The 12628-nt window shown below is 52.3% G+C and overlaps 2 protein-coding genes across 2 annotated transcripts; both read right to left on the minus strand.

The window, feature by feature from the left end:
- Window positions 1–97: 97 nt before the first annotated feature.
- On the minus strand, window positions 98–1474 carry cysltr3 (cysteinyl leukotriene receptor 3). The gene has a single exon (XM_067261417.1). The coding sequence runs from the start codon at window positions 1472–1474 to the stop codon at window positions 209–211; it is 1266 nt and encodes a 421-aa protein (XP_067117518.1). The 3' UTR covers window positions 98–208.
- A 1783-nt stretch (window positions 1475–3257) lies between these two features.
- Window positions 3258–12193, minus strand: LOC136967831 (serrate RNA effector molecule homolog). Its single transcript, XM_067261792.1, has 20 exons — window positions 12036–12193; window positions 11833–11955; window positions 11609–11719; window positions 11118–11267; window positions 10838–11029; window positions 9332–9501; window positions 8762–8928; window positions 8032–8142; window positions 7030–7141; window positions 6756–6919; window positions 6597–6658; window positions 6419–6497; window positions 5830–6012; window positions 5574–5738; window positions 5336–5489; window positions 5024–5217; window positions 4316–4466; window positions 4134–4232; window positions 3903–4029; window positions 3258–3543 (listed from the first exon to the last, which is right to left on the minus strand). Exons 1-20 carry the CDS (start codon window positions 12128–12130, stop codon window positions 3468–3470), a joined length of 2685 nt encoding a protein of 894 aa, XP_067117893.1. The 5' UTR covers window positions 12131–12193; the 3' UTR covers window positions 3258–3467.
- Window positions 12194–12628: the final 435 nt, after the last annotated feature.

A 12628-nucleotide genomic window follows, 5' to 3' on the forward strand; every position in this document is an offset into this window, starting at 1 on the left:
GAGAAAAAGGAGGAGGGAAAGGAGGAGAGAGGAGAGAAAGGAAGAGGAGGAGAGAGAAGGAGAGAGGGGGCTGGAATGAGAGCTATATGAGCACAGTTTAAGGAATGATTTAGACTTGTAAACACACATGATTGAAAACAGCTGCCACTTCACTGGCTGTGTTTATATGTAAGATATGTGTGCACGTGCTGGTTTGTGTGTGTGTGTACTAGGGGCTAGCCGGCCTGTGTGTGTGGTTGCTGGTCTGTCTGTGTGGTCTACTATGTGTGTGTGTGTGTAGTTGCTCATCTGAGTGTGTGTGGTCGAATGTGTGTGTGTGTCTGAGGCAGCTCATCACCATGTGTGTGTGTGTGTGTTGGTGTGTGTGTGTTGGTGTGTGTGTGGGTTGGTGTGTGTGTGTGTACCTCCTCTCTCTCACAGCCATCCTGTTTCCCTTCCAGGTTGTAAAAGAGGAAGTGGACATGGACCAATTCCTGCTCCTCCAGAGGGGGGCGGAGCTGATGGAGGTTCTGAAGGCGGAGCTAGCCAGGTAGTAGAGGAGGGGGTTGAGGACACTGTTTCCCGTCGCCAGACACAATGTCACCACCAACACCCTCTGCACCGTTACCATGGTGCCGCAGGGCCACACTCCCCGGATGGCGTGCAGGTGTACGGTCCGAGCCACGTGGTAGGGCAGGAAACAGAGCAGGAAGGTGACGGTCACCATGGAGACCAAACGCACCGAGCGGCTTTCCCTCCCACGTCGCCTTAGCGACAGGCGCGACGTGGACGCCCTCAGGCGGCGGACGATGCTGCCGTGGCAACTGAGGAGGGTGAGGAAGGGGAGGAGGAAGCCCAGAGCCAGCGCCACGTAGTTGAGGGCAAAGACACGTTCCCATGACGACAGCCCCGAGGGCTCGAAGCAGCGAGGAAGCCCCGCCCTCTCCTTCACCCCCTGCAGGAGGAAGGGGACGGAGGCCCCGCCCACAAATAGCCAGACCGCCAGGCAGGCCAATGAGGCACGGGTGGGCGTGGCCTGGCTGCGGTGCTGCAGGGGGCGGAGCACAGCCAGCCATCTGAGCACGCTCAGTCCGGTCAGGAAGAGAACGCTGGTGTAGAGGTTCAGGTAGAAGCAGAACACACACATCCGACACAGCCAATCAGGGAAGTTCCAGTGTGCACCCTGGAAGTAATAGGCCAATCGCAGCGGCAGGGTGAGGGAGAAGCTGGCGTCTGACAGGGCGAGGTTGGTCATGAGGACGGAGGAGGCGGATCGTCGTGGCGACAGAAACAGGAAGACGACCAGAGCCCCTCCGTTGCTTAGAAATGCCACAGGAAATACCAACAGGTAGGTGTAGGTATAGGCGCGGTACTTGAAGTCATCATCACTATGGATACAGTTGTTGAACAATGTTGTCACTGTGAGGTTGCCCAGGGTGATGCCCAGGGTGATGCCGGGGGTCACGTGGGGGAAGGGGGAGGAGTCAGGCACCATAACTGAGGAGAAACACACACACAGCTCATCATCTTCATCATCAGCAGAAGGCCACACACTTCCTGGAACATTTGCATACATACTGAGATGTAAACTTGGCATGTGTGTAAGGTCTGTGTGATGTGTGTATGTCTGGTATGGTGCGTGTGTTGTGTACGTGTCTAACGCATGCTGTAGGAAGGCCGGGGCTCGTGCTTGGACAGCAGTGAAACAGAAGCGTCCTTGTTCTACACCTGAGCTCGCGTCTAAACGTTGGCTGTATGCAAATCACAGAAGCGCACCTGCGGCGCCCACACGATAAGAAATAGCTTATAAATACATTATCTAAAAAATACAGTTTAATAAACGAAATAGAATATTAACACGCACTTACAAGTGCATTTAGACCTAATTCTATTCTCAGGATTCGGATTGTTGTTCTTTAGGCTACATGAAATGTAATTAAACGAGTTGAACTTGTTCAACTCGTTGTCCGTGTTCTGATCCAGCTGTCGAGTCTGAACAGAATCAACTGTTAAACGTGACAACAGGTTTAACAGAAAAGTTTAAGTAAATGTACATACTGAATTTAGAAGGCACTTGGTAAATGTTTAGAATGAATGTATTAAGTGGATGTAATGTAATTTGTTTTAATGGAAAGTGAAACAATTTCTGGATGGACAATAAAGCATTAATGTATTCTATAATGTCTGAAACTGATGTTATCGAGTTTCAGGAGACGCAGGGAAGCCGTTAGGGAACGCTTTTCAGCATGAGTATCATAAACTAGAGATCCTTCATGTTTTCCTCTGCCTTGTTTGTACTCAAAAGTTTAAATAGCTTATATACTTGTTTATTTTCATTACATTATTATAACCATGGTTGGATAGAGTTGAGCACTCACCTGTCAGTGTACCAGCAGCCATGCCATTGTCCACCCGGTGTCCCGGAGCAGTAATCTCCCACAGCGTCCTCTCGTGCGTCGGTGTGAGTCAGAAGTTAACAAACGTGGCAACGAGAGAAGGCGGTTCCACGGAAGCGAGAACTGGGCAACCGGCCAACGGTATCTTCAGCTCTCCAATAATCCACCCCCCCTCTCTCTTTCCCCTTCACCCTCCCTCTCCAACACACCTCCATCCATCCCTCTGCTCCAGGTGGAGGGAGAGAGAGAGGAGGGAGAAGAGAGGAGGGAGAGAGAGATGAGGGAAAGAGAGATGAGAGGAGGGAGATGAGAGGAGGGAGAGATGAGAGGGAGAGAGATGAGAGGAGGGAGGGAGAGATGAGAGGAGGGAGAGAGATGAGAGGAGGGAGAGAGAAGAGAGGAGGGAGAGAGATGAGAGGAGCAAGAAAGAGATGAGAGGAGGGAGAGAGAGATGAGAGGAGGGAGAGATGAGGGAGAGAGATGAGAGGAGCGAGAGAGAGATGAGGGAGAGAGATGAGAGGAGGGAGAGAGAGAAGAGAGGAGGGAGAGAGAGATGAGCGAGAGAGATGAGAGGAGCGAGAGATGAGAGTAGGGAGAGAGAGATGAGAGGAGGGAGAGATGAGAGGAGCGAGAGAGAGATGAGAGGGAGAGAGAGGGAGAAGAGGGAAGAGGAAAAAGAGAGACGGAAGAGAGAGGAGAATGTGGAGGGGAGGAGAATGTGGAGGGGAGGAGAATGTGGAGGGGAGGAAATGTGGAGGGGAGGAAATGTGGAGGGGAGGAAATGTGGAGGGAAGGAGAATGGGAGAATGGGAGGTACAGGAAGGAGGAAGACTGCTGAACCGCTATTGGCTGACAGGAGAGAGGAGGCGGGTGTTTTGTGTATAATGTTTTAATTGGTAGTTATAACAATTGGTAACAACAATAACCATTGGTCCTTGATGGGGAGGGGTGTTAACCTCCCGTCACACACACACATTCTCACACACACTATCATACACACACACACGCCCTTTCACATACACACACACACACTCTCTCACACACGCGCGCTCTCTCACACAGGTGTTCAGGGAGGGGTGAGGAGGGGGGGAGTCAGAAGAAGTCCACATCCTCTGGAGCGTCCAGGTCTCTGTACTCTATGATGCTGCGAGGGTCTCCACGCATCCCCCTGCACACACACACACACACACACACACACGAGAGACATACAGAGCAATATTAACACTAATCTTAATGAGCCAAACTTACCACTGGTGTGTACCAGACACACACACCACACACACTTGGTGTGTACCAGACACACACACACACACTTGGTGTGTACCAGACACACACACACACACACCTGGTGTGTACCAGACACACACACACACACACACCTGGTGTGTACCAGACACACACACACACACACACACACACACACACACACACCTGGTGTGTACCAGACACACACACACACACACCTGGTGTGTACCAGACACACACACACACACACACACACCTGGTGTGTACCAGACACACACACACCTGCCGCCACTACTGCGACTCCTCCCAGGGTAGCCTCCATGTCCTCCATGTCCTCCGTGTCCACGGAAGTTGTCATAGTTACCGCGGCCTGCTCCGAACTGGTGGTGGGGATATTGGGGGCCACCACCTGAAATACACACGGTCACACACACCATCCTGAATATATATTTCCTGTCTTCCAGGTTACCTAAGGTGTGAGAGGGATCATCGTGGGGACGGAGGTGTGTTTACCTGGGAAGCCGGGCATGGGGAGGCGGGGCTGAGGGGGGTATCCCAGAAGGCTTTGCCCCTGAGACTGACCAGGAAACACCATCCCAGGGAGAGGAGCACCTACACACACACACAGTTTTAAGAAGTGTAACAAAAGCAGGTCAGGTTCAGGTGTGTGTGTTCATACGTGTGTGTGTTCTCACCCTGGGAGGGAGGGGGGAGGGGCTTGTTCTCTGGAAGGGCGGGTCTTTTGGCATCAGACAGGAAGTTGTTGAAGAACTCGACTTCCTTCCTGACCTGAGTCACCTTGTCACCATGCTTGTTCAGGATGTGTTTACGGACGAACTCTGGAGCCTGGACACACACACACAACATCAATTTAGTGTCAGAATACTGTATCCGCAAACATCACCACATACACACTCACACAGATACACCACCCACACACACAGATACACCACACCCACACACACTGATACACCACCCACCCACACACTGATACACCACACCCACACACACTGATACACCACCCACCCACACACTGATACACCACACCCACACACACACACAGATACACCACACACACACACACACACTGATACACCACACACACACACACTGATACACCACACACACACACACTGATACACCACACACACACACACTGATACACCACACACACACACACACTGATACACCACACACACACACACACACTGATACACCACACACACACACACACTGATACACCACACACACACACTGATACACCACACACACACACACTGATACACCACACACACACACACACTGATACACCACACACACACACACACTGATACACCACACACACACACACACTGATACACCACACACACACACACACTGATACACCACACAGATCGTCTAACCTTGAACTTCTTCCCGCTCAGGGGACACAGCCACTTATCCTTCCCCAGCTCCTGGCTGTTGGCTGCCAGGAACTTCTCCACTTCCTGCTCCGCCTCCTTCCTGCCCAGCAGCCCCGCCTCCTCCTCAGACACCTGCTCTGATTCGCTGAGGAGAGGAGACAGACGCTGCTCACACACACGCTGCCACTCTGACACTGTGCACACACACACACACGCACGCACACACGCACGCACACAGACCCAGGTGTTATAGTTAGAGGTGTGAATAAATACACAGGTGTGTGTGTGTGTATGAGGTGTGTGTGTGTGTACCCTGGTGCTGGCTGACTCTGTTGGGGGGTACAGGTCCTCTGACATGCAGCAGGCCACAGCGGTGCGGCATCTCATCCTCTGCAGGGTAGTCACAGCTGTTGTAGTAGTCTACTGAGTGGACCACCCTCAGGTACAGCACCAGCCTGTCCAGGACCTGGGGGATTACACAGGCTGGATCAGAGGGCGTGTGTGCATCAGAGAGGGGGTGTGCATCAGAGAGGGTGTGTGTGTGTGTCACCTTGACCAGCTTGTCGTCTCTCTCCACAGTGATCTCCCCGGGGGCGGAGTCTTTAGTGGGGTCGGCAGGGTCGTTGCCCCCGGAAACGCCGGTTAGCTCCTCCTCCTCAGCGCTGACCTCCTCTATGAGGTAATCAGTGATGTTCTCCAGCACAGGGTTGGAGGGCTGTTCCACACACACATTTACAGTTCCACACACAGTTCCACACACAGTTCCACACACACACTTCAGCCCTCCCACGTCTCCCACGTCTCACCTGTCTCCCCCCCTCCTCCCCCCCCCTCCAGAGGGCGTGTCTGGTGTCCAGGGTCTGGACCAGCCGGGCTGACAGCTTGATGTCGTGTCTGAGGATGGAGCGATGCTGAGTGAGTCCAGACACGCTCCGGACACGTCGGGCCAGGTCCCTGTTCACCACCGGGGCCAGCTCACAGTCACGCAGCTGCACCAAGCATTACCACAGCTACCGTTACCACAGATACCGTTACCACAGATACCGTTAACACAGATACCGTTACATTTAGTCATTTAGCAGACGCTCTTATCCAGAGCGACTTACAGTAAGTACAGGGACATTCCCCCGAGGCAAGTAGGGTGAAGTGCCTTGCCCAAGGACACAACATCATTTGGCACAGCCGGGAATCGAACTGGCAACCTTCAGATTACTAGTCCGATTCCCTAATCGCTCAGCCACCTGACTCCCCCCACACCTGACACCGTTACCACAGCTACAGTTACCACAGCTACAGTTACCACAGCTACCGTTACCACAGCTACCGTTACCACAGATAACGTTATTACAACTACATTTTCACCAGCGGTAACTCCCTTAACACACACACACGTACCCTGATGTTCTGCAGGTTCCAGCAGATCTCTTTGATGTTCACACTTCGGTCAAACGTCACCCAGCACCTCCTGTAGAACCTGCACACACACACACCATGAACACACACACACCATGAACACACACACACCATGAACACACACACATCATGAACAGCAGTGAAGGTGTACCCGTCTCACCTGTGTTCAGGCTGGGGGTCGGACAGGGCCACCCTCAGGAACCCTGGGAACCTGCGACACAACTACACACACACACACACACATCATACACACCATACACACACTGAATCCTTATGCTAGGAACTGATGTAAACGTGTTTCTACTGTGTGTGTTCTCACAGCGGTGATCTCCTCTTTAGAGATGGACGGGGCCAGACTCCTGATGAACAGAGAGGTGGTGAGGTGGAGCGGTCTGGGCTGAGCAGGGCCCTTCTCCTCCTCCCTCCCCCTCTCCTCCTCCCTCCCCCTCTCCTGCCCCCTCTCCTTCCTCCGCTCGCCCCTGTCTGAAACACACACACAGGTGTGAGGAGGTAGTCAGTAGACCAGCAGTACAGAGCAGTGACAGTGTGTGTGTGTGTGTGTGTAAGACAGGTAATCATATGATGAGTCTCACCTTCCTCTCCCTCCTCCTCCTCCTCCTCTCCCTCCTCCGAGGGGGAGGAGTCACTGTCGGAGCCACTCCCCTCCCCGCTGTCAGCTGACGCACTCCGCTTCCTCTTCCTGGCCTGGGAGGAAGGGGCGGGGCTTGGTGTGAGCAGGTAGATTGGTGGACTGTATTTATATAGTACATTTAACAACACCTCACGGTACACCCAAACAACTGTACAGCTGCCTCTCATTCACACACACACACTCACCCTGTACAGCTGCCTCTCATTCACACACACACACACACACACACACTCACCCTGTACAGCTGCCTCTCATTCACACACACACACTCACACTGTACAGCTGCCTCTCATTCACACACACACACACACACACACACTCACCCTGTACAGCTGCCTCTCATTCACACACACACTCACCCTGTACAGCTGCCTCTCATTCACACACACACTCACCCTGTACAGCTGCCTCTCATTCACACACACACTCACCCTGTACAGCTGCCTCTCATTCACACACACACTCACCCTGTACAGCTGCCTCTCATTCACACACACACACTCACCCTGTACAGCTGCCTCTCATTCACACACACACTCACCCTGTACAGCTGCCTCTCATTCACACACACACACACCCTGTACAGCTGCCTCTCATTCACACACACACACACACACACTCACCCTGTACAGCTGCCTCTCATTCACACACACACTCACCCTGTACAGCTGCCTCTCATTCACACACACACACACTCACACTGTACAGCTGCCTCTCATTCACACACACACTCACCCTGTACAGCTGCCTCTCATTCACACACACACACACACTCACCCTGTACAGCTGCCTCTCATTCACACACACACACACACACACACACACACACACACACACACACACACACACACACACACACACACACACACTCACCCTGTACAGCTGCCTCTCATTCACACACACAAACACACTCACCCTGACCCCTGTTCCCCCCGACACTCACTTTTACCATCACAGCCTTCTTCTTCTCCTCTTTCTCTTCCCCCTCTTCTCCCTCTTCCTCTCCTCCTTCTGCTTTCTCTCCATTTTGCTGCTTGGACTCCTCACCTCCCTCCTGGAAGAGAAGGAGGGAGAGATGGGAGAGAGAGAAGGAGAGAGAGGGATGGAGAGAGTGGGAGAGATGGAGAGAGAAGGAGACAGAGATAGAGAGAGAAGGAGGGATAGGGAGAGAGGGAGGGAGAGGTATGTAGAGAGAGATGTAGAGAGAGGGATGTAGAGAGAGATGTAGAGAGAGGGATGTAGAGAGAGAGAGGGATGTAGAGAGAGAAGTAGAGAGAGAGAGATGTAGAGAGAGATGCAAAGAGAGATGTAGAGAGAGAGAGAGGGATGTAGAGAGAGATGTAGAGAGAGAGAGAGGTATGTAGAGAGGGATGTAGAGAGAGAGAGAGGTAAGTAGAGAGAGAGAGAGGTATGTAGAGAGGGATGTAGAGAGAGAGAGAGGTAAGTAGACAGAGATGTAGAGAGAGAGAGAGAGAGAGATGTAGAGAGAGATGTAGAGAGAGAGAGGTATGTAAAGAGGGATGTAGAGAGAGAGGTAGAGAGAGAGATGTAGAGAGAGAGAGGGATGATGAGAGAGAGGGATGATGAGAGAGAGAGATGTAGAGAGAGAGAGAGATGTACAGAGAGAGAGGTATGATGAGAGAGAGAGATGTAGAGAGAGGTATGCGTGTTACCTGGTTGTGTGTCTGGGTGGGGGGGGAGGGGGGGTCTCCAGGGGGGGTCTTCTCCTTCCTGGGGGGCGCTGCCTCCCCCTTCTCCCCCCCCACCTCCCCCGTCTCTCCTGTCGTCAGCTCCAGAACCTGCAGGTCGTGATCTGTCCCTCCCTCCATCTTTATCACCGCTGAGGAGAACAGGTCACATAACACTATCATCCCTCCATCTTTATCACCGCTGAGGAGAATAGGTCACATAACACTATCATCCCTCCATCTTTATCACCGCTGAGGAGAACAGGTCACATAACACTATCATCCCTCCATCTTTATCACCGCTGAGGAGAACAGGTCACATAACACTATCATCCCTCCATCTTTATCACCGCTGAGGAGAACAGGTCACATAACACTATCATCCCTCCATCTTTATCACCGCTGAGGAGAACAGGTTAGATATCTCTATCATCCCTCCATCTTTATCACCGCTGAGGAGAACAGGTCACATAACACTATCATCCCTCCATCTTTATCACCGCTGAGGAGAACAGGTTAGATATCTCTATCATCCCCACCCCCGCCCTCTCTCACCTGCATCCAGCAGTTTGAGGATGGCGGGGGCGTGTTCCATGTCAAGTGACAGGTTGTCCATCCAACCGTTGTCCAGCAGGAAGAGGAAGACACCCAATCGGTTCCTGAGAGCAGCGAGAGACTCCGCCCTCCTCAGCCCCACCTCATCTGGGTGGTACTTAGACCTGAACCTGAACAACATGTAGTCATTTAGCAGGCGCCCTTATCCAGAGCGACTTGTTACACACGTTACCCTACCATACACATGTTACCCTACCATACACGTTACCATACACATGTTACCCTACCATACACGTTACCCTACCATACACATGTTACCCTACCATACACATGTTACCCTACCATACACATGTTACCCTACCATACACATGTTACCCTACCATACACACGTTACCCTACCATACACACGTTACCCTACCATACACACGTTACCCTACCATACACACGTTACCCTACCATACACACGTTACCCTACCATACACATGTTACCCTACCATACACATGTTACCCTACCATACACATGTTACCCTACCATACACATGTTACCCTACCATACACATGTTACCCTACCATACACATGTTACCCTACCATACACGTTACCATACACATGTTACCCTACCATACACACGTTACCCTACCATACACATGTTACCCTACCATACACATGTTACACTACCATACACATGTTACCCTACCATACACGTTACCATACACATGTTACCCTACCATACACACGTTACCATACACATGTTACCCTACCATACACACGTTACCCTACCATACACATGTTACCCTACCATACACATGTTACCCTACCATACACATGTTACCCTACCATACACATGTTACCCTATCATACACATGTTACCCTACCATACACGTTACCCTACCATACACGTTACCATACACATGTTACCCTACCATACACATGTTACCCTACCATACACATGTTACCCTACCATACACACGTTACCCTACCATACACATGTTACCCTACCATACACACGTTACCCTACCATACACATGTTACCCTACCATACACGTTACCATACACATGTTACCCTACCATACACACGTTACCCTACCATACACACGTTACCCTACCATACACACGTTACCCTACCATACACACGTTACCCTACCATACACACGTTACCCTACCATACACACGTTACCCTACCATACACACGTTACCCTACCATACACACGTTACCCTACCATACACACGTTACCCTACCATACACACGTTACCCTACCATACACACGTTACCCTACCATACACACGTTACCCTACCATACACACGTTACCCTACCATACACACGTTACCCTACCATACACACATTACCCTACCATACACATGTTACCCTACCATACACACGTTACCCTACCATACACATGTTACCCTACCATACACATGTTACCCTACCATACACAAGTTACCCTACCATACACATGTTATCCTAGCACAGAGCAGGGGGTGAGAGGTGTGTGTGTGTGTGCTCACCACTCCTCCTCCTTGTGCAGCAGGAAGAAGTCATGCAGCTGCTGTCGTCTGTAGTCGATCTTGTACTGGTTGTACCTCTTCACAGCCTCCGTCTCGTCCACACTGTCGTCGCTGGAGAGCAGGAACTCCTTGAAGCTGCGCATGGAGGGCGGGGCGGGGGGAGGGAGGTCTGGGTCGGACATCCCTCCCAGTCTGGGGGAGGGCCAGGTACAGAGCTCAAGAGGAGAACAACATACAGAGGCGGAAGATCAGGAGAGCTGGATCTCTCGGTGTGTCCTACCTGCCCTGTAGAGGGTGTGTGTGGTGCGGGTGCAGGGGGGCCATGTCAGGGGGGCCCCAGCCCTGGGGTCCAGGAGGGGGGGGGTAGGGGGGCCCTCCCCCGTACGGCAGCTCATAGCCCCCCCTGTAGGGTTCTCCTCGATGTTCCTCCCTGTGGCGGGGCAGGACGGTTACAACACACACACACACACACACACACACACACACACACGACATGGGGCTTGGTCTGCATCACACACACACACACACACGACATGGGGCTTGGTCTGCATCACACACACACACACACCCGACATGGGGCTTGGTCTGCATTACACACACACCCGACATGGGGCTTGGTCTGCATCACACACACACACACACACACACGACATGGGGCTTGGTCTGCATCACACACACACACACACCCGACATGGGGCTTGGTCTGCATTACACACACACCCGACATGGGGCTTGGTCTGCATCACACACACACACACACAGCTGGCATACCAGTCCCTCCTCATGCGTTTGTGCTGGGGGCTGATGTGTCTCGGAGGAGAGAAGCGCTCCCTGCGCCCCCGATCGTAGTCCCTCCTCCTCTCACGAACACGCTCCCAGTCCCTGCACACACAAACGCTGTTACACATTGATCATGGACCCCTTTCCAGTCCCTGCACACACACAGGTTACAATATACACCCTAAGAGGCATGCGTGTGTCCGGTGCGTGCTCACCGTTCCGGCCAGTCCTCACGGCGCCGGTCCTCCCTCTCTCTGGACCGGTCTAGATCGCTCCTCTCCCGCCGGAACTTGTCCCGCCGCCGGCGGTCGAACTCGTCATCGCTGTCTGCCATCGCTCTACGGCACAGACACGGCGGGAGTCACACCTCGGACGCACGGTTTGGACTAGCGGGTAACTCTGCTACTCTGGTATATACCTGCGCTTGGGACCCGGATTCACATGCCGACCCATATCCCTGCCTCGCTCTCTCTTGTCTCCGCTGAACAGTACTGGCACAAAGAACTCCTGCATTTATGTAACACAAACCTGCTCACAAACTCTCATGAACAAGGAATACTGAAGATCGATCTGCGGTGCCTACACGGGCACCGAGCAGGAAGCTGGGGGCTGAAAGATCCGCTAGCCGAGCTGCTGTACCGTGTCTATCCCAGCATGCTGACCCGTACAGCTTCTCAACTTCTAGCACTTTACACAGATTAGCTAACTAGGTATCTGGTCCGCTAGCTGGGTTTAGCTTATGCTAGTCAGATAAATACCACATCTTAGTAGATAAACAACTTAATACTTGCTACTAACATGTTTTAGAGTGTTTGTTGGTGAGCTCGACGTGGTTGCTGTGCTAACATTCCTCAACAAAGAAAGTCTAACTTGTTAGCTTAGCCTCCCTAGGCTACCTTCAGGAAGCTGCGGCTAACCTAGCTTAGCTCAACGTTCAATCTAACACATGCCGGCTCAGTTCAACAGCATAAATTTTCCTAAACACAGACTCGTGATCGTGGTAAACATGAC

Source organism: Osmerus mordax, chromosome 23 (assembly GCF_038355195.1).
Source record: "Osmerus mordax isolate fOsmMor3 chromosome 23, fOsmMor3.pri, whole genome shotgun sequence".
NCBI lineage: Eukaryota > Metazoa > Chordata > Actinopteri > Osmeriformes > Osmeridae > Osmerus > Osmerus mordax.

Coding starts and splice junctions, on each gene's coding strand:
- cysltr3 (XM_067261417.1), bottom strand. CDS start 1,474: ATGGTGCCTGACTCCTCCCCCTTCCCCCACGTGACCCCCGGCATCACC.
- LOC136967831 (XM_067261792.1), bottom strand. CDS start 12,130: ATGCAGGAGTTCTTTGTGCCAGTACTGTTCAGCGGAGACAAGAGAGAG. Junction 4,030..4,133: donor CCCCATGCCCGGCTTCCCAG/GTAAACACACCT, acceptor TGTGTATTTCAG/GTGGTGGCCCCCAATATCCC. Junction 3,544..3,902: donor AGTCGCAGTAGTGGCGGCAG/GTGTGTGTGTGT, acceptor GTGTGTGTGCAG/GGGGATGCGTGGAGACCCTC.